The 22,905-nt window shown below is 41.7% G+C and overlaps 1 protein-coding gene across 1 annotated transcript in view; it reads left to right on the forward strand.

The window, feature by feature from the left end:
* Positions 1–22,905, forward strand: part of BMP1 (bone morphogenetic protein 1) — a 137,072-nt gene that overhangs the window by 86,467 nt on the left and 27,700 nt on the right. The window contains exons 7-11 of the mRNA XM_081333738.1: positions 7,095–7,219; positions 14,520–14,635; positions 17,348–17,450; positions 19,024–19,140; positions 22,734–22,879. Of these exons, the coding sequence (XP_081189864.1) occupies positions 7,095–7,219; positions 14,520–14,635; positions 17,348–17,450; positions 19,024–19,140; positions 22,734–22,879 (607 nt within the window). The remainder of the gene's footprint in view (positions 1–7,094; positions 7,220–14,519; positions 14,636–17,347; positions 17,451–19,023; positions 19,141–22,733; positions 22,880–22,905) is intronic.

Consider the following 22,905-nt stretch of genomic DNA (forward strand, 5'->3'; position numbering starts at 1 on the left):
GAATAGAATAGAATAGAATAGAATAGAATAGAATAGAATAGAATAGAGCTTGAAGGGACCTTGGAGCGACTTTGTTCATGTATTTCAGATCAGGTGTTTGTAGATCTTATGAATCTTGTCAGTAGGTTTAAAGTTGTAAATACAGAAGTGATTGGACAGAACCTGTTTCTTGTTGCTTGTTTTCCTTCGTCTGAAATTTGAGCAAAAATGTTTCGAGTGTAGTAAGCCAGGCACCTATTAATTCTTGCTGCAACATTTGATGGAATTATTTGGAAGATGAGAATGTAAAATGGATAGAGGTTTGGGCTAAAATCCATAAACTTCAACTTTTCCTAGTGCATTTCTTCTTTGTTTTCTTTTACACTTTCTGCCGTTACAATATTTTTGATTTGTTCAGTTTTTTCTTCTTTTTCTACATTAGATAGCCATATGACCATTTCAAAATGGGAAGATTTCTTAACAGCTATTCAGAATCTTTAGAATGACAATACCCAAAGACAATGTCCTTGTAATTAATTTCAAAAAAACATTTTAAGTCCATCTGGACCCTTAATCTGCTTATAACTTTCCAAAATCAACATTCTAGTCACACTTTTGCTATTTATTAAAAAAAATTAAAGTCTTCTTAAACTTGCATGTTGAAACTCAAATACTTTGGCCACCTAATGAGAAGGAAGGACTCACTGGAGAAGAGCCGAATGCTGGGAAAGGTTGAGGGCGATAGAAGAAGGGGACGACAGAGAATGAGGTGGCTGGATGGAGCCACTGAAGCAGTAGGCGTGAGCCTAAATGGACTCCAGAAGATGGTAGAAGACAGGAAGGCCTGGAGGAACGTTGTCCATGGGGTCGCGATGGGTCGGACACGACTTTGCAACTAACAACAAAAAAACTTGCATGAAACTTCTTTCATTAAGGATGGAAAGAAACTCACATGATGTAATAAAACTTGCCTTCTGAAGGTTCTTAACATCCAAAAACCCTATTAACAAGCAATTCCCTAAAGTGTTTAAGAGAGGAAGGAAGCCAACTCAGTGTCTATTTGAAGACACTTAATTGAGGTTTATTGACATGACTTTTCCCAGCTCCCAGAGGTCTGCTATCTAATGATCTCCTCATGAGGAGCCTCTTTATAGAGCACTCGTGGGTGATTCTGCTTGTTCCAGAGAGGAATCCCTAGGAGACAGTCTATTCACTGGCTCTTTTCACCATGTCTTCTGGATCTGCTTTCTGTGGTGCCACCTTAGGTGCACCTGGAAGTTCTCTTCCCTATCCCTCTACATCCACAGCTTTGGAACTTCATCAGCTGAAGATCCAAAGTGGCCATGGAAATTTGCAATCATGACACAGAGTGATTTATTACCTTCCTCCCTCCCTCCCTCCTTCCCTCCTTTTCTCTGCCTGTCTTTCTCATTTCCTCCATCACGAACCCATTTCTGTCAATGGCGTCAACAACAAGTTGCACTGTTTGGAGAACCTTTATCTCTGCGTTCCCAGATCTTCCAGTGTTTCTCTGAAGAGCGTTACTCAATCCCACCAGTTTTGTGAACATCTTCCAAGAACAAGCCTGGTAGTTTTTTCAACTTGCTTAGGAAATTAAAAGCCCAGCTGTCAGTTTGGCAAACAGACACATAGCTGTTTCATGGCTCGGATTCCAAGATTTACAGGAAAAATTTATGCATGTTTCTGTATGCTTGATGCCATTATCTCTAAGATGCTATGGTTGTCTTCGCTAGACAGTTATTTAGAGAGGAGCAAGAAGAAGAAATATGTTTTATCCAGGATGATGCACAGCATTTTGGGTGATGTTGATGGTAACCTCCCTTCACCAGACTTTCCTTTCTTCCTCTAGGGAATTTCAGTGTTTCAAATGATCTGTTTCAGTTTGCTAGTTTAGATTGTTTGCCAAATAGAGGAAAGTGTAATGACAACTATACCAGGCCAGGGGAAAAAAATCCTGAAAATCATTCACAGCAGAAGGATGAAAACCGTAGGTCACCAGAGAAAACAGCCTAAATAATCTTTCTTCTTCATTCCATTGTAAACTGGGAATAGTGGACAACAAAGATTCCATTGATTAGGTAATGAGACTTTACGCATTGGTTAAGGAAGAGGAACACAATGCTTGGAAGCGTATCTTCGTTTCTTTCTTCTCAGTGGTAACGGAACTCAGTAGCGTTATGCGATCTGGACTAATCTCAACATGATTGCTATAAAATCTTCATAGGCCTTAGAACAGGGGTCTTCAAACTTGGCCCTTTTATGACTTGTGCACTACAACTCACAGAATTCCTCAGCCAGGCATGCTGGCTGAGGAATTCTGGGAGTTGAAGTCCACAAGTCATAAAAAGGCCAAGTTTGAAGACCCCTGCCTTAGAACGTAATCAGAACATTGTTATTTTAACAAAATTTCTCCTTTTTCCAATATTCTTAGCTCCATTTTAACTTCTTATATCACCATTTTCAACTGCTTATTGACTAGGCTAAAATGCAGTAATGGGTTGCTAGTCCAGGATCCTACATCTGCAAGAGACAAGCAAAACATTCTTTTACCTATATTCCTGGGGCGGAGGATAATAAATCAGAGCTATATCTTGAGTTGATTCTGTGATAAGATGGAACAGCACATCTGTTTCAGGAATCAACTGCACAGTTATCATTAAAAAGGACAAATTCGTACGGTCCCCTAAGCTGCAGGAGGCCTCTTTTCAGAAATGCCAGATTCTTGGCTTTGTGGTATCTGAAGCAGAACCACTAGATTCTGTAACAGGTTTATACCATATAGTGTGTATGTGTGTGTATATGTATGGCGATATATTTATTGTCTCTTGAGAGCGAGCATCAGAATTTCATTTTTTTAATGTGTGCCAGTGTGTTTACAGAAAAAGTAACAACAAAGTTTATCTTTCCTTATCCTATCCTAGTCTATGCTACCCTACCCTAACATCTTACCTTACCTTACCCCATCCCATCCCAACTCCCCTCCCCTCCCCTTATTTCTTCTAAGCTTCCTTTTTCTTCCTAATTTCCCTCCATTTCCTCAGGCCAATCTGGCACGTGGTGTCCATCTTTGGTCTTGTTCTTCTCCCATTTCATGTCACTCCCCATCCTCCTTCAAAACAAGGCAGTGATGATGCTTTCTCTCCGTCCTTAGTTTCTCTATGGAAATGTTATTGCTAAATGCAATGCTATTTCTGTGTTAAAGGTTGATTTTTTTTTACGCATTTTCCTGTATTATTTCTCCCAATTTAAAAGTTCCATGAAATTACAGCCCGAACCTTCTCCTGCTGTTTCTGGAAACAAAATCTTTAAGCTTTGGCTTCTAGCTCATTTGGTCTAGACCAGCTGACCTATTTTTTTTCCTGGCAGCTTAGAGAAAGATCTGCAAATCCCTAGTCCCAGCTTTACTGGGGTCATATTTCCTGCAGGAGAGATTTCAGAAAAGGTTCAGGCATCTATTAAGTGTTTCAGTAAAGGTACATGTAGGAAATTACTGTTATTATCACAGATTTCCTTTTGTTCCCAATTGTTCTCAACGACAAAGGTTCCCCGCTAGCAGCTATTAGTTTTTCCACTGCTAATGGCTTCTGTTGTGATTCAAATTATTCTTTATTCAGATACATTTCTTGAGATGACTTCTATACCTCTCTAGGAGGAAAGTTGTCACAACTTTCAAAATGGATTGCTTCACACAGTAAGAAATCCAGGATTTCTCACCCACCTCTCGTGTCTCTGGAGATTCTCAGTCATCCACGTCATGGTTGTCCCAAAGTTGCTTTTTCAAGAGGCAACTGGACTTTGTTTTTCTTTGAAGACATTTTGCTTCTCATCCAAGAAGCTTCTTCAGCTCTGACTGGATGGTGGGATTTATATTCCTTGCAGGCAGCTGGTCATTTGTATTCTTTTAGCGAGTCATTGAAACTACTTGGAGGCTTATCTGTGTCTTCAGGGTCACCTGAGTAGTGCAAGGCTCCACACCCATTTGCACTACTCAGGTGACCCTGAGGCACAGACAAATCTCCAGGTGACCTCAATGACTCTTTAAAAGAATGCAAATGACCAGCTTTCTGCAAGGAGTATTAATTCTTCCATTCCCCACCATCCAGTCAGTGCTGAAGAAGCTTCTTGGATGAGAAGCTAAATTCTTCGAAGAAAAACAAGAAAGTCCAGTTGCCTCCTGAAAGAGCAACTTTGGGATAACCAACCTCTCTTTTCTAATTTGATATTTTCGGAAAAACCACATCAGCCTGATACTGATTGCTGAGATTACCAGTTCTGCCTGGTAGGTTGTAACAAAACAGAAAGTGTCAATCAAGAAGGATTCTGATTAATAAAAATCTCACCTGCAAATTCAGCAATGTTATATAATTCAAAGTATGCAGAGCATACACAGCTTTTGTGGAGTAAGTTGGGGAAAACAACTGTGGATTTTTAGGTTTGCAAGCTAGGGACTATGGCAAAAGATGGAATGGGCAAACTTACCACAACCAACTTGCCACGGCCAACTCAACACAACTTGCAATTGTCTCGCAGGACAATTCAAAAAATACAAAAGTTAAATTAATTTTAATGGAACCATGGCCAATAGTAATAAAATAAGATCAATCCAGAAATACAAGAGTTAAAATAAGTTCAACAAAAACGTGGCCACCAATAATAAAAGTAACTCAATGAAACAATTACTACAGTGTTGAATTGTCCCACAGCAATTAGTCCCACGGCGAGTTGGCGTTGGTGAGTTATTCTAGACCCGACAAAAGAATCCAGGCAACTAGGCAACAAACAGTTTAATTCAGACAGCCAAAAGTGTCAAGCATAGACCTAATTTTAATAGAGACGTCCAACGAGGAAGCAAAATATTTTTCATGTTGCCTTATGAAATAGAAAGCTTTAACCTTCTGTTCCATAGAGAATGTGTGATTTTGGTTGGATAGTTCACCTCCTTTTTCTACATATTTCCAGTCCTCTAAGCCTTCAATTCACAGCCCGGTGCATTGTGTAGACATGACAGAATGTTACTGCCATTCACAGCAAGGGACCAAATGTACTTAACAACCACAGGAGATTCGCTTAACAGGCAGATGTGAGGTCATAGATCCATTGCATTCACATGAGTCTCACTTAATGGTTGCAGCACTTAACAATGGAGTTGCCATCCCCAATTGTAGTTGTTAAGTGAGGATCACCAGTACATTGCTGAGGAATGTTAATAGTCACCTTGAGTCCAAAAGGCAGAGTAGGTAAAAGTTTCTGTCAATGGGAATGGAATGGAATGGAATGGAATGGAATGGAATGGAATGGAATGGAATGGAATAGAATAGAATAGAATAGAATAGAATAGAATAGAATAGAATAGAATAGAATAGAATAGAATAGAATAGAATAGAATAGAATAGAATAGAATAGAATAGAATAGAATGGATCTTGGAGGTCTTCTAGTCCAATGCCCTGCTCAGGCAGGAAACCCTATACCATTTCAGACAAATGGCTGTCCAGTCTCTTCTTAAAAACTTCCAGTGTTGGAGCACCCACAACTTCTGGAGGCAGGTTGTTCCACTGATTAATTGTTCTGACTGTCAGGAAATTACTTCTTAGTTCTAGGTTGCTCAGTATCTCCTTGATTAGTTCCCATCCATTGCTTCTTGTCCTGCCCTCAGATGTTTGGAGAATAGCTTGACTCCCTTTTCTTTGTGGCAGGCCCTGGCTTATTGGAACCATGCTATCATGTCACCCCTTGTCCTTCTCTTCATTAAACTAGACATGCCCAATTCCGGCAACCATTCCTTATATGTTTTAGCCTCCAGTCCCCTTATCGTCTTTGTTGCTCTTTTCTGTGTCCATCCATAAACTACGGGTTGAAAGGGAAAGAAAAAATGTTCCAGTTTCAAGTCAACTTGTGCATAACCAGATATGTTTGGAATAAACCAGCTGGACGTGTATGGTCAGATGGGTCTGGAGCTACTTTAGAACCGCTGCAAGAGCTTAAAACAGTTCAGGCTTGCAAGATTTTGTGTGGGCAATTCCCTTCTTGTGGTGAGATTCCTGGATTTGTGCCCTTGTGCCATTCTAATTACAAGGGCATCCATGTCTGTTTTTAGTAACTCATCCTATGTTCTTGCAGCCAAGTTGGAATCCTTCATAAGGACAATCGGTTTAAAAATTACATGGAAACCTGGAAGAAGAAATGAATGAGCAAACGTTCTGATGTGGCCAAGAACGGGAATTAAGGCCTAAGTGAGGGATGCCCACAACTTTTAGATGCACCCAACTTGGAACTGATCTGCTACAGAAATAGCTAATGATGATCCCACCACCCACCTTTTCTGTTAGCTTTCATTTCAGCTCCCATCTCTATTTACAGAAAAGGGGCAATCATAGCAATATACACTTAAAAAATGTAATGCCCTGCTAATAACACATTTGCAAAACCCAGTGCTATACTACAGTCTACAAGTTAAGGGTTTACTAATATTTCTGTGACTACTAGATTACTGCTACCCTTGCCACCCAAAGAGATAACAATAGTGAATGAACTCCGTCAGAATTTTCCAGAGATAAGTAGGTCATGAGATAGATATTGAACATATGGCTTATATAACTTTTTCCATTATTGTTCCAGTTTCAGAACAACTTGTGCATAAACAGAAATGCTTGGGTTAAATTCTTTATATTTCTTTGACCATTTTTTTATCTTTCTTATTTCAAAATCCTTTGGGAATCTTTGAGATCAAAAGTTGGATATAACTCCTCCTTCCGTCAGTGTTAATCCCTGTGTAGAGGAACGATATCAGGACCACCACACTGAAATGTGGGATTTCTTTAAGGCCACGCATGAATAACTTTCCAGTCTCAACTCAAACCAGTGCAAAAAGGTATCTCTTCTCTGGAAAAAGGGATAAATAAGAAAGTACGGATGCGTGTAAGTCCACGGTCATGACAGCTATCATCACAGTTACTATTGGTCTTGCAAAACAACCCCTCTCTTCTTTCCAGATGGTTGACTTCCAATCACCAGTTGTTTTAAGAACCAAAGTTTTGGGCTCATGTCTGGGCAAGGCAGCTCAAAGCTGAGAATATTCTCCTGTGTGTCTTTTCAGGGGCATCTTCCTAGATACGATTCTTCCCAAATATAATGTAAATGGGATGCAGCCTTCCATTGGACAGAGAACCCGGTTGAGCAAAGGAGACATTGCTCAGGCACGCAAACTCTACAAATGCCCTGGTGAGTATTATTGGCTGCATGTTGCAAAAAGGGAGCTTCTGGGTAGAGGCTCTATTTTTAATTGAAATGTTTCTAGTGAGCTAATTTTAAGTTATAAGGGATGCGGTGGCTCAGTGGGTTAGGACACTGAGCTTGTCGATCAGAAGGTCGGCAGTTTGGCGGGTCAAATCCCAAGTGCCGCATAACAGAGTTGAGTGCCTGTTACTCGTCCCAGCTTCTGCCAACCTAGCAGTTTGAGAGCATGTAAAAATGCAAGTAGAAAAATAGGGACCACTACGGTGGGAAGGTAACAGTGTTCTGTACGCCTTTGGCGTCTAGTCATGCCGGCCACATGACCACGGAGACGTCCGCAGACAAGCACTGGCTCTTCGGCTTTGAAACGGAGATGAGCACCGGCCCCTAGAGTTGGAAACGACCAGCACGCATGTGCGGGGGAACCTTTACCTTTACCTAATTTTAAGTTTCATTGCAAGAGATCTCACCGGTTCTTCTATATTTTATTTTTCTTAGAAAATACAGTAGCAAAGGGAAAATTGAGTGATTTTACAGAGCCTTTAGATTGAGAATGCTTTCTATATAATCTTCTGCATCTCTCATCCTTTCTGCTGATTTAAACTCCTGCCATAGAATAAGACTGGTTTGTGGGCCTTGAACCTACAAAACAATCCTGTTTGGCCCCAATTATGTCAAAATTTAATATTTCCCCAGTGCAAAATTTGGAAAAGGGAAAACTTCAATCTATCATCCTCATGCTAGTCAGCTTGATTGAAGCATAAGGTTTACATTTCTAAATGTAAGATCTCTAAATCTTACAATTAAATTTCAGCTTGGTCAATACTACATTTCAGGCTATACTTTTATCCACTTCAAACATTTCTCCAACTACTTAGAGTCACTCATCAAATCATAGCTTTGGAAGGGACCTTGGTGGTCTTCTACTCTAACCCCACGTCCAGCAGCATTACTCAGACTATCCCACATCAATAGTTCTTCAACCTTTGTTTGAAAACCTTCAGTGATGGAGCACCCATTAGTTTAGACTGTGTAAAGTTTCCACCCGGTGGTTCTTGTCTTCCCTTTGGATAAAAATAGACATTTCCCCTCTCCAGTCGTCTGAATCTAGGGAGGTGATGCTCAACTTTTTTTCTTAGCCAAGGGATCCAGCATTATCCGAGGATACTTCCGGGGTCATGTGGCCGGTATGACTATACGCCGAGGGGCAGGGAATGCTGTAACTTTCCCACCCTTTTTATCTACTTGCATTTGCATGTTTTCAAGCTGCTAGGAAGTCAGGAGCTGAGGCAGTTGATGGGAGCTCACTCCATCAGGCAGTGCTTGGGTCTTGAACCCCGTTTGTCAGCTTTCCATTGAGCCATCGTGCCCCTTACTGACAGCCCTTAGAAGTCTGCTATCATGTCTCCCCACAGTTCTCTCTCTCCTTTAGACTAAAAAGGGACGCGGTGGCTCAGTGGGTTAGGACACTGAGCTTTTCGATCAGATGGCAGTTTGGCGGGTTGAATCCTGAGTGCCGCATAGCAGCGTGAGCACCTGTTACTCGTCCCAGCTTCTGCCATCCTAGCAGTTCGAAAGCACGTAAAAATGCAAGTAGAAAAATAGGGACCACTACGGTGGGAAGGTAACAGCGTTCCGTGCGCCTTTGGCATCTAGTCATGCCGGCCACATGACCATGGAGACGTCCTCGGACAAACGCTGGCTCTTCGGCTTTGAAACAGAGATGAGCACCAGCCCCTAGAGTCGGAAACGACTAGCACGCATGTGCAGGGGAACCTTTACCTTTTTGATTTGTACACTACAATGTCCTGTCTGCTGTTTGGAGAGTTAACCATGGTGGAAGGTTCATTTCCTTTAGATTATTGATATCGGCCTGTGTAGCTAGCTAAACCCGGAATGTTTCCATCCTTCTGCTGTATCTTACAATCCTCCAAGGTTTTGCTTAAGGTCCCGATCTTACCTCTCCCCCCTGCTTTTCAAATGGATACAAGCATGACATAATGCAGGCCTTTGGAGCTGAATGGATGGCTCAGACCTTCACCCAGTCATTGGAGACCGTCCAATCCACACCAATTTTGGCTCTCGAAATCGAACAGATGTCAGAACAGAAGGCAAGGAGTCAGGAGCCAAAGACAGAGAAGTGTGTGAAACTTTTGCTTCCTGCTCGTTTCCCAAGACCCGATCTAGCTTGGCGTTTTCCAGCATCCATCCCCTACTGGGTGTCTGTTTCCGTGGAGAGGACTGACGTTTACAAACAGAACAGAGTTGTTTTGCTAGTAAGGAATGCAGCGTTTCCTGCAGGAAATTCTCTGAATGGGTGATTGAGGCAGTAGGAAGAAGAGAAAGAAATATAAGGAAGGGGATGGGAATATGGGCAGGAAAATTAGTAGGGAGAAAGAGAATTGCAGATGAAAGAAAGAGCTAGTTTGGAGTTGGACCTATTAGAACATTGATGGCTTTGGGCAATGCACTACAGGTCGTCCTTGACCACAATTGAGCCCCAAATTTCTGTTGCTAAGCGAGACAGTTGTTAAATGAGCTTTGCCCCATTTTGCAGCCTTTCTCGTCATACTTGAATCACTGTAGGTGTTGAGTAAATAGCGAGGATGTTAAGTGAATCTGGCTTCCCCATTGACTTTGCTTGTCAGGAGGTCGCAGAAGGGGATCACACGACACACACACACACCGGAACACCGCAACCGTCATCAATTCAAGTCATAAGTGTGCAAATTTTGATCACGTGACCATGGGGATGCTGCAAAAGTCATAAGTGTGAAAAGCGGTCATAAGTCATTTTCCCAGTGCCGTTGTAACTTTGAATGGTCGCTAAAGGAATGTTTGTAAGTCAAGGACTATCTGTAGTGCTATTTTCTCCCCTTCTCCTTTCTCCACTTTCATGTGCCCCATTTCCCAACCTTCTGCTTTTTTTATTTTTATTTTCTGAAGTCTTGTCTATAATAAATCTGTCCTAAGTTTTGATGATAGGTGATCCTAGGGTGGACTATTGAAACCCAGATCTTCTATGTGCTACATGAAATAAGCTTGATTTGCAATTTCTTATAAAGCAGCTTCTTCCATTGCAAGGATCTGCAACTGAATTGTGCTTCACAGTTAAGGGAAAACTCACCTGTCCTAAATGTTCTGGAAGACAAGTGTAATGATCAAAGACAGGCAACTTCTCCTTCTGAAGAAGTTCCCTGCCCCTTTAAGGATGTTCAGCTTCTTCAAAAAGCTATCAACGCCTAAAGATCAAGTACAGTCAAGGTAGCTTTCTTGTGCTTCAGTCATAAGAAGCTAAGAGAAAACCTGTTGGATCAAGCCAACCACTCAAGAACAGCTGTTCTTTCAGATATGTTAATAATAATAATACTAATAATAATACTAATAATAATAATAATAATAATAATAATAATAATAATAATAATAATAATAATAATAATAATAATAAAGTTGGAAGGGACTTTGAAGGTCATCTAGTCCAACCCCCTGCTCAGGCAGGAAACCCTATACCATTTCAGACAAATGACTTCCAGTCTCTTCTTAAAAATTTCCAGTGTTGGAGCATTCACTGCTTCTGCAGGCAGGTTGTTCCACTGGTTCCACTGGTAATTCCACAGGTTCTTAATATTATATCAGCTAAGATAGACAGTGATAGCCTCCATGAATTTTTCCACTCCTTCTGAAAGCATTAAAGGTGATGACCACCACAGCAGGTGAAAGCAGCAGATCCCACAAATTTAATGATGGAATTTATTTCTATAATCTGTAAATCGTGTCCATATCTATAAGCAAAGAAGTGTTCTCAAGTAACACAGTTTCTTTGGTGTGTCATAAAAATTGCTGTGGCCAGAATGTTTTAACCAGCTTTCTTACGTATTATTTAGATATGGATCTAAGAAATAATTCTAACACATAGGTTTGAAAAGACATTCCATTTTTCTACAAATTAAAATAATTATTTGTTCGTTGAGATGCATGGATCCAGCTCTGTGGCTACAAAATGAGATGTCATACTTTATTGATCACAAAATCTATCACTTTCTGCTGTTATGCTCTGGCCAATATAAGTGAACATCTGATACTTGGGAATCTTTGCTGAGATAGTGACCCTTTGGCCTGGATCGAGAAAATGTGGGTTGGTTTTGACATGTCAGAGTGAATAACTCATAGTTCATTGTTTTATACTTCCACATCTTGGTTCAAAGTCCAAGAATGTACAGTCACCCCATATGCCATTTGTCATGGAAATGTGGTCAGAGGCATGAGTCTTTTCTTGTTTCTCTTAGACATTTCCCAAGCCCATTTGTGAGAACTTACATAAAATTCCTCAGAATTCCCAAATGTTCTCTAATCGCCTAGGCAAAAGAGCCCTTTAAAGACAATTTTTTTAAAAAATCTCTTGTCCAAAGGTCACCCATAGAGCCAGATATAATTCGAAACATGTTTTCCTAAGAAATCAACAGGTTTCGCATTTAAAAGTCCATATAACATTATTTCAGTGAAAATCAAAATCAGTCCAGAACAGTTTTTAAAAAAATAGCGCTTTACAAAAGTACTTTGTCTCAGATTGGGTTAAAGATTAAAAGTCAAGTTTTATAATTAGGATAAATTAATTATTTCGACCTGCTCTAATCACCTTTTTTTAAAAAGGAGTCATAAAAGAGACCCAAGCCATTGTTCAAATTTCATCTCTAAAATGTATTTATAGGAGAAGAGGCAAAATCCGGGGACGGAGTTAAGAAAGATATCAGTCTGGCATTCTTAAGTTGCCACAAGAGATCCATGTTTTGCCCTCCTTGGATTCCATTGACTCTTCTCTAGTACCTTTTGTAATCAGAAATCAACACTATGTTAAAGGCATACACACAAAAAATAAACTTCTAATCAAACCTTGTCCAGCAAGGCCATGTTCCTTTCAGATGGTACTCAGCAGAAAAACTATTACTGGTCCCTAATAATAAGTGAAAAGGGACGCGGTGGCTCAGTGGGTTAGGACACTGAGCTTGTCGTTCAGAAGATCGGTAGTTTGGTGGGTCGAATCCCGAGTGCTGCGTAACAGAGTGAGCGCCTGTTACTCGTCCCAGCTTCTGCCAACCTAGCAGTTGGAAAGCACGTAAAAATGCAAGTAGAAAAATAGGGACCACTCCGGTGGGAAGGTAACAGCATTCCGTGCGCCTTTGGCGTCTAGTCATGCCGGCCACATGACCACGGAGACGTCCTCGGACAAGCGCTGGCTCTTCGGCTTTGAAACGGAGATGAGCACCGGCCCCTAGAGTCGGAAACGACTAGCACGCATGTGCGGGGGAACCTTTACCTTTTAATAATAAGTGAGATGAAGCTTTGATTTTGGGTTTCGCTGACCAGGTAGGTTTGGTGTTATATAAATGGCTAGTATATATTACTATATAAAAGTAAAAAGTTGAAGTTTCACGTTATTACCTTATTCTACAGCACCAAAAGGAGTCGGAAGTCAACCCTTCCCACCCTTTTCCTTCTACCCTGCACTTTTCTCTCTTCTCCTTTCCTTCCCTTATTTTACTTTTATTTAAATTTTCCTTCATATTTTTCTATTTTATGCTTTGATAAACTAACAACGTATTGAATATGAGATGATAGGAGGCACAAGGAGTTGATTCCTATATCTAGATGAGAATTGGCAGGGAATGGGAAGTTGGTTGGTGCCATCATGGACCAAGGCATTCTTGCTATGTAGAGTCCTTAAAGTCCTGGTTCAGATTGGTGCTCTGGCATGTCTGGAAAGAAAAGGGAGAGAGAAAGAGGGTCTATTTCTAAGAAGACGCTGGAGCCCCTGGTGTTTTGCTGTAAAAGGAGGAATGCAGGAACAGAAGAGAACATGAAAAGTCTTGTAAGATTTACATTGACTGTGCTCAAGTCCTGACTTCTGTCACTGTGGCAACAGAGCATCAGCCTTGGTTTCCATAGTTACTTTCACGGCTGCAGAACAAGCTGTAGATAGATACTTTGGGAGAGGACTGGGTGGGGGGTGACAAGGATGAGCAGAGCAACTCTTGAGCGAAAGAGAGCTTGCACAATAAAGAGGATACTGAGAGTAGTTAGGTTTACACAGCAACTACACAGATACACTGAGGTGTGTACAAAAAAAAATTACTTGTGGGATAAGACAATAGCACAGTCCAGGGAAAAAACAGTCCAGGTCATACACGAGTAATGAAAAAGATAGCAGATAACAACAGTCCAAGGATTATCCGATACAGAGTCTTCTTACCAGTCCGTAAGACAAACACAGTTCTACAGGTTTAGCAGAACAGTAGCAAACCCACAAACCACGATAAACAGCAAGTAACAGCAAGCAAGAGTGAACGTAACACACAGAGAGAAGCTATGTCTCTAGCTCCCTCTTATGGCCGTAGGAAACAACGCTGGCCAATCATTAGAAGTTATGATGCAATGTATTACATAGTTAAAGTGATACATTACAGTTCTATAACAATGATACAATCGTAGTTCATATATATTGCCAACCCAACCAGTTAGGCCACAGACATATACCTAACAGGGGGCTTATCTCAAATGAGAGCCAATTTCAGGGGCAAAACAAGAGATAAGAAATGGGTAGTGGATGCAGTTCATTGGAGGAAGAATAGGGTAATTCTGTAATCCCTCTACACAGGTATCTTAGGTAGGATGATGTAGGAACCAGTGTTGTGAAAATACATGCTTTTCTTTCTCAATGCACAAGGGCAAAGATAGGATGGAAATTAAAGTGTGTCACCCATGCCTGGACAAATCTCAGAAACCAGAGGACAGGAGGAACAGGAGAGCTAGCCATAATTTGTTGATCCTGTCCCTGAGGAGGCGAAAACACCTTGCCAAATTAATACCTACAAAACTGAACTATTTGCATAAGGTATGCCTTCTGCAAGGCTGTATGTTTCTTGTAGGGAAAATTGTGTTACCTAAGCAGGGATTTTAATTGCAGAAAGTGGTTTTGTTTGCAGACCTGATTAAAAGGGCCTTGTCCACGTGGTTATAATGTACGGCTAGCTTTCTAACTGAACTGAGTTGTACAACAGGAAATACTCTAGAAAAGGACAAGTTTCCCCCCCCCCCATAATGATCTGGCAGTGCCTGAACTCTGAAAACAGCTTGTTCAGTTCCTGAAATTACAATCACTTGGATTTCCTTAGGAATATGTTTTGTAAGGGATCCTAAATTTGGGCAGCATCCTAACAGTTTTTATTACTCCGTTTATTTGTTTAAATTTATTTTTGTGTTTCCTTTTTTTAAAAAAAAATTTCTCCTGCAGCTTGTGGAGAAACCCTGCAAGACAGTCAAGGGAATTTCTCCTCGCCTGATTTTCCCAATGGATATTCTGCACACAAGCATTGCATCTGGAGAATATCGGTCACTCCAGGGGAAAAGGTAGATGCTGGTTTAGTTTTCAAGGAATCGTCCAAACTATCTTACAAAATGCTGGCCTTCCTGTTCTTTGCCAGTAATGCTTTCTCTTGGGTGTTATTGTCTTCTGTTGGCGCTATGAATGCCTCCTACCAGATTATTTCATGCAATGCCGATTACAAGTACCGCATTTCCCCGAAAATAAGACCCAGTCAGAAAATAAGCCCTAGATTTTTCAGGGTGCTCGTAATATAAGCCCCACCCCAAAAATAAGCCCCAGTTAAGATCATCAGCCAGAAGGACACATTTAGTACCGTATTTCCCTGAATATAAGCCCTAACTGGAAAATAAGACCTAGTGCGTCTTTTGGAGCAAAAATTAATATAAGACCCAGTCTTATTTTCGGGGAAACACGGTAGTCCTTTACTTACAGCCACAATTCAGCTCCACATTACTGTTGCTAAATTACAGTTGTTAAGTGAGTTTGCTCACATTTTGTGACCTTTCTTTCCAGAGTTGTTAAGTGAATCACTGCAGTTATTAGTAACATGGTTGTTAAGTGAATCTGGCTTCCTTCTTTACTTCGCTTTTTAGAAGGTCTCAGATGACCCCAGGATGCTGTAACTGTCATAAATGTGAGTCAGTCGCCAAGAGTCTGAATTTTGATCATGTGACTATGGGGTATGCTAAAACGGTTGTGTCAAAAATGATCATGTCGTTTTTTTCAGTGCTGTTGTAATTTTGAACAGTCACTAGAAATGTTGTAAGTCAAGGGCTACCTATAAAAGCTAAATTATGTAACTTTTTCTACCTTTTCCTCCTTAATAGATTATTTTTCTAGTAAGAAAAAAGAATAGAAGAAGCAGTAAGAAATCATAGGTGAGCTAGTAACAAAAGTATTGTTACGAAGCACTTTGAAAAAGCACATTACAGATTAGTTGTTGGGATCTGAGTCTTATTCATTGAAGTAAGAGCCACTTACAAGATGAACCAATGTAACCTAATGTCACCTAACAACAGTTTAAACTGGGTCTGTCAATGGAGACATATACTCTCCACTTTTTCTTTGCCAGAACTGTTACGGAGAAAAGTATTCTAATGTATTACAGATGTTTTGCACTTCAGTTCCCATAAGCCCCAGCCAGGATGGCAGATATCAAGGCATGATGGGACTTATCCAAAACATATGGAGGACATCAAGTTCCCTAATCCTGACCCCTTCCTTCCTTAATCCATTTTTAATATTGCTTCTGGTATCATGTTTCCTCATCCTATTTGGAGAACACAGGGGGGGAAAAACAGCAGAGAAAGCAGCTGGAGACAGTTCATCATCCTGGAATATAAACCTATTGTAATATTGGAAAGCCAAGTTGTCAATCACCTGCCATAGGAAGAAGAGTTCAAATCCACGTTAGCATATTTCATATATTTTTGCCCCACATCCATTAAAAAGATGTGTACATCATCCTTTCAAAATCCGAGTGAGGAGAAGATATAACAGGTGCTATATTGGATTCTGTCAGTACTTTATGAAGACAGAAGACAGCAACCAACATGTCCTCTGCTTAGGCTCTTTTGCCATATTTGCTATCTCAAGCGATGCTGTAATGTAATTCAACTGGATTATCTGTTTTCTATGGCTTGGGAAAGAGTGTTCTTTCTGGTAAAGCATCCCAAGTCTGCACGTCAGGCAATTCTGAATGAGGCCTAGAGATTTGGGACCATCTTTAGATCACGGAGTCTAAATTACCACTGGTTTGGCACAGCTTAGCTGTCTGGCTCAGGAATGTCCACACATACGAAAGAACATAACATAGTCCTTGACATACGACTGCAATTCAGCTCCACATCTCTGTTGCTAAGCGAGATGGTTGTTAAGTGAATTTTGCCCCATTTTACGACCTTTCAGGCCACAGTTTTTAAGTGAATAGTTGCAATTATTGAGTAACACAGGTAAGCAAACCTGCCTTCCCTGTTGACTTTGCTTGTCAGAAGGTCACAAAAAGAGATCATACGACCCATTTATGACACTGCAACTGTCCTAAATATGAGTCAGATGCCAAGCGTCTGAATTTTGATCACCTGACCATGGAGATGCTGCGACAGTCCTAAGTGTGAAAAGCAATCATCAGTCACTTTTTTTCCAGTGCCACAGTCATGTGACTGCATTTTGAAATGGTTTTGCCAAAACCCGACCGTTATTTCTGAGGGGTTTGGCAGAAAACATGCCTGTAGCAAATCATTGGTTTGTTTAATGACTGCTGTGCAAAAAAAAAAGGTCATAAAATTTGGTCATATAATTATCATGGCTTATGACTGTGATGGGCAGGCTCCATTACGGTTGTAAGTCAAGGACTACCTGTACTTGCTACATTTTGGCACAGAAGAGGAATGCTATTTAGGACTTGGAAAGCAGACCGTTAAAGGTGTAAGAGACAACCAGGCTGAACCCAAGGGAAGGGTCAAATGGGTCCCCTCACACTCACAAGAAGCCCATCCCACCTTGAATTCCTTATCTACCACCAAATTGCTTTGACTGTTAGTAGTTCAGATTCTTGTCGAGAATGTAAGCTTGCGATCAATCTTTATACCTATTTGAACTATCTGGATCTCCTGATTTCTCCAGTGGCTTAAGTGCCTCAAAATGAAAGAAATAGAAAATATATAGAGTATGCCATAATAATATTTAGGAGCCACTTCCTACTCAGGGTGGTGTGACCTCTGCTTGCTTTCCAGATCATTCTGAATTTTACATCCCTGGATCTATACCGCAGCCGGCTATGTTGGTATGACTACGTGGAGGTGAGAGACGGATTCTGGAGGAAAGCTCCCCTGCGAGGTAATCAGTGAGGACATATTGGTGGTCATGCATGTGGCCAAATCTCATTGAGGAACATATTTAACAATCAAAACATCTCTCAGGTTCATTGACTTCCTTCCCCTTTGCAGTTGTGATTTTTTCTTGGTTTTTTTTTTGGTTGTTTGTTTCATGGCTTAAAAAGGTTTGAGGAGCATAAGAAGGGATTTGAGACATAAGTACTTCCTCATTTTGTTGAAATACAGTAATAAAGGTAGGTAAACCTGAGGGAAAAAAATGTTTACATATCTCTGTACTGCAGCCATTCCTAAATACTCATTATTTTCACTTTTGACAGTTAAGTTGGCTTCCTTTACATCTGACTGAGGTAACCTAGATAAGATAAGAAGATTGAAAGTCTGCAGCTGGTCTATGACTCATATGCCTGAGCCATTCGACACTCAGAGCCTCGTTCAAGTGCAATTCCCTCTTGATCTGAAAACTGCATTTAATCTAGGTTTACTCCTTTAACTTTTTTTTTCTTTGCTGAGCCTTGACTGTTGTTCTAAACTGTATCAAACTTGCATTCTCAGTTGGTATAACTTTGGCAACCAAGCAAACTTTTTATGATGCTTCATCAAGACTTTTTTCTTTCTTTCTTTTTTGCTGAGCCTTAACTGTTGTTCTAAACCAGGGATAGGCAACCTTGGCTCTTTTATGACTCGTGGGCTTCAACTCCGGCTCAGGAATTCTGGGAGTTGAAGTCCACGAGTCATAAAAGAGTCAAGGTTGCCTACCCTCCCCCCCTATCTAAACTGTAACAAACTTGCATTCTCAATCAAACCATCTTTTCATGATGCTTCACATCAAGACAGTCCCTTTTTCCTGCCTTTATTCTTTAATTTCTCCAGGTCCTTATGGATAACATCAGCAGCAGCATCATTTTGGAGGCGTTAACATGTTGTTCTTTTTTTTGTTTTTTTTAACAATTAAAGCATGTAAAGTTTTCAAATATCCTTTACGTTTGCCAGGGTGAGGAGAGGATCCTGTTTCCAAGATTCCCCTTGCCTAAAACTTTGACAGGGGAGGAAGAGGTGATGGCGGACCTTTTAGAGACCGAGTGCCCAAACTGCAACCCAAAATCCACTTATGTATCGTCGAGTGCTGGGTGGGCATGGCCCACTGTGTGGGTGTGGCCAGTTTGGTGGGTGTGGCCAATTGAGTGGGCGTGGCTGCGGTGGTAGCGGCAGACTGGGTGGGACTAAAAAGTTCAATCAATCAATTCCAACTTGGCGAGATCTTTTTTTTCCCCGCGAGAAGTTGAAATTGATTGATTGATTGAACTTTTTTTTTTTGCACATTGCGGCGGAGGCCTAAAACGAAAAGGTTTTATAAACCCCAGCTGAAGGGTTAGGACTGGGGCGACCACGTGCGTGCCCACAGAAAGGGCTCTGCGTGCCCCCCCCCTGTGGCACGCGTGCCATGGGTTCGCCACCACGGTCAAAAATATGTGCCCTTCTGCAATCAATGCTTTGCCGTGACATCATAAACAATAAGGATAAACCCAAGTAAGTAACGTGTGTGGTTGTTGTTTTCTCTCTCTCTCTCTCTTTAGGTAGATTCTGTGGAAATAAACTCCCGGATTCGATTGTGTCCACCGACAGCCGCCTCTGGATTGAATTCCGTAGCAGCAGTAACTGGGTGGGCAAAGGCTTCTTTGCGGTCTACGAAGGTAGAACATTTTTAGTCCAGGCAAAGTAATTTGGGGCACAGGCCACAGAAACAAAGATCAAAGTATCACATATTTAGGTGCCGGTCTGTCGTAGACTGAAATAAAAACGGGTAGTCCTTGACTTACGACCACAACTGAACACAACATTTCTGTTTTGGGCAGTTCGGTGAATTTTGCCCCATTTTGGTGACCTTCCTTGCCACAGTTGTTAAGTCAATCACTGCAGCTGTTAAGTTAGCAACACGGTTAGTCAATGAATCTGGCTTCCCCATTGACTTTGCTTGTCAGAAGGTCTCAGAAGGGGATTTTTTTTAAAAAAAATCCCATTTATATCCCACCCTTCTCCGAAGACTCAGGGCGGCTTACAATCTAAAGCACAAATCAATGTGCTTAGCAATAGCCTTCATTCTATGTATATGCCTGCTTATTAGGGCTTTTGCCCCCCCCCCCAGCGGCATTATTACAAAGTCAGCTTAATTGCCCCCAACAATCTGGGTCCTCATTTTACCTACCTCGGAAGGATGGAAGGCTGAGTCAACCTTGAGCCTGGTGGGACTCGAACCTGCACTAATTGCAGGCAGCTGGTGTCACTTAAGGAGGCATCAGCCCACTGCTCCACCAAGGCTCTGGGACAATGCGGTTGTCATAGATATGAGCCCGTTGCCAGGCATCCACATTTTGATCACCTGACCATGGGAATGCTGCAACGGCCGCCAGTGTGAAAAGTCACTTTTTTCAGTGCCGTGGTACCTTTGAATGGTCATCAAATGAATTTTAGTAAGTCTAAGACTACCTGTATTGAGCTGCCATTCTGTTACGGGTAGAAATAAATATGAACGTTTTTCATTATCAAAGCAAGCAGACGTTTAGCTTTTCCTAGCATCGACAAGGGTGTCTGCATGCTTTTCAGCTTACGAGCTACAAATCGGTGGGCTTCACAAGGGCAGGTGAATTTGTCCCGACAATGCAACATACTGTTTTTTTTCTTTTTTTCTTTTTTTTTACATTGCGACACTTCCTAGTTAAACAATAAAAATTGATTAAACACTTATAATGTAGTAGCATAATAAATTAATTTCCAAAGAGCTTGTTGTTGTTGTTAGTTGCGAAGTCGTGTCCGACCCATCGCGACCCTATGGACAATGTTCCTCCAGGCCTTCCTGTCCTCTACCATCTTCTGGAGTCCATTTAAGCTCACACCTACTGCTTCAGTGACTCCATCCAGCCACCTCATTCTCTGTCGTCCCCTTCTTCTCTTGCCCTCAATCTTTCCCAGCATTAGGCTCTTCTCCAGTGAGTCCTTCCTTCTCATTAGGTGGCCAAAGTATTTGAGTTTGAGCTTCAGGATCTGGCCTTCTAAAGAGCAGTCAGGGTTGATCTCCTCTAGGACTGACCGGTTTGATCGCCTTGCAGTCCAAGGGACTCGCAGGAGTCTTCTCCAGCACCATAGCTCAAAGGCCTCAATTCTTTGGCGCTCAGCCTTTCTTATGGTCCAGCTTTCACTGCCATACATTGCAACTGGGAAGACCATAGCCTTGACTATACGCACTTTTGTTGACAGGGTGATGTCTCTGCTTTTTAGTGTGCTGTCTAGATTTGACATGGCTTTCCTCCCCAGGAGCAAGCGTCTTTTAATTTCTTGGCTACAGTCCCCATCTGCAGTGATCTTGGAGCCCAGGAAAATAAAATCTGTCACTACCTCCATTTCTTCCCCATCTATTTGCCAGGAATTGAGAGGGCCGGATGCCATGATCTTGGTTTTCTTAATGTTAAGTTTCAACCCAACTTTTGCACTCTCCTTCTTCACTCGCAACAAGAGGCTCTTTAGTTCCTCTTCACTTTCTGCCAAAGAGCTTACAGGGCCAGAAATAACATTAGACAAATTGTATTAAACAGCGTCCATCTCTAAGGCCTTTTGCAGATCATATTTTTGTTGATGGGCAACATCTTTAGCATGTAACAGCCTTTTCTCAGCCAGATCTTCTGCCTTTGTTATTATTACAGAAGAGGCATTTAGAAGGGAATTAATAATTAGGTGCACAATGCCTTCTAACTGTTCCTCGTAAGCACCTTCTGTCTAAAAGAAACATTGCTACCCATTCCGGCATTCCTCCATGCTGTTCTCCAAACTATTGACACCTTCCTTAAACTTGCCATCAGTCCAGAATTCCATGTTGTCCACTAATCCACGACTTGCCTCTAGAAGCTGTGCGTGCTCCAAGACTGGAGGTTTTTAAGAAGAGATTGGACAACAGTTTGTCTGAAATAATAATAAGAGTTTCCTTATTATCCTTGCAGCAGGTTGCATTAGAAGACCCTCCAAGGTCTCTTCTTCTGTTAATCCAGATCTTTCGATTCCCTGCGTTTCTTTAATGGTACCAATGGAGGAGAGAACATGTGCAGCTCAGGATTGACATGTAGGGTCCTTGAGGCTGGTCTGAGCTTGGTGCCCCACGGGTGCTTTATGAAAGGCAATTGGACTTCCTTGGTTTTTTTCCTTGAAAACCTTTTATTTATTTATTTATTTATTTATTTATTTTTGGGACTTATATGCCGCCCTATCTCCCGAAGGACTCAGGGCGGCTAACAACAATAAAAAACAACAGTACAAAAATTAAAAAAAGAATTAAATAACAGCCCCAAAATAAATTAACTACACAGTTAAAAATTTAAAAATTAAAACATATTTAAAAACCCATCATCAATCCAGGTCAGCCTGATGGAAGAGAAAAGTTTTGAGGTCACGGCGGAAGGACCGGAGGTCCGGGGCCATCCGAAGCTCAAGGGGGAGTTGGTTCCACAGGGCTGGCGCTCCCACAGAGAAGGCCCTCCCCCTGGGGGTCGCCAGCCGACATTGTCTGGCCGACGGCACCCTGAGGAGGCCCTCTCTGTGTGAGCGCACAGGGCGATGGGAAGTCGTCCCCGGTAGCAGACGGTCCTGCAAATATCCCGGGCCTAAGCCATGTAGGGCTTTAAAGGTAAGTACCAGCACCTTAAATCTCGCCCGGAAGACAACTGGTAGCCAATGCAGCTCACGCAGGAGGGGTGTAATATGGGAGTATCAGGATGCTCCCATCACTACCCGCGCGGCCGCATTCTGCACCAGCTGGAGCCTCCGGGCTTTTGCTTCTCATCCAAGAAGCTTCAGTTCATGAACTGAACTTCACTGCTTTTACCAGCCCTGTGAAAACAGGTCAAAACAGGTGCCTCTCAACTCAACTTATGGGTCTAATGTGACATTCCATTAAGACAGCCAGATGGACATGACTTGGGATAGCTGATGGCAAGTCTTTTCTCTGTAGGGCTACAGAGAAGCCACCGATACATTTCTCATGCCTCTACGGTTGCTCATACAGTTCGTGTGACTAAACAGTTGGACATGGACCAGGAAGATTTAGATTCAACTTCCACCTAATTGTGATGCTCACTAGAAGATGACTTGGGTTACTTTGCCTCTTCAGTCAGTTTCTTTTAGCCCAACCTGCCTAAAGGGATCAATTTTGTGGGGATGAAATAAGGAAAGAACCCCTTGGTGTAATTTGCCTTCAGCTCTCACTGAAAAGCTATCAATGCAGTAAATATTCTTCTTCCAGCCATCTGTGGAGGAGACATGAAGAAAGACAACGGGCACATCCAGTCTCCCAACTACCCTGATGACTATCGGCCCAATAAATTGTGCACTTGGAAGATTACTGTTTCGGAGGGATACCACGTCGGGCTCACATTCCTGTCCTTTGAGGTATCAGAAGAATTCCTGCAGGATTT

This window comes from Vipera berus (assembly GCF_964194415.1).
Source record: "Vipera berus genome assembly, chromosome: 8".
NCBI classification, from domain to species: domain Eukaryota; kingdom Metazoa; phylum Chordata; class Lepidosauria; order Squamata; family Viperidae; genus Vipera; species Vipera berus.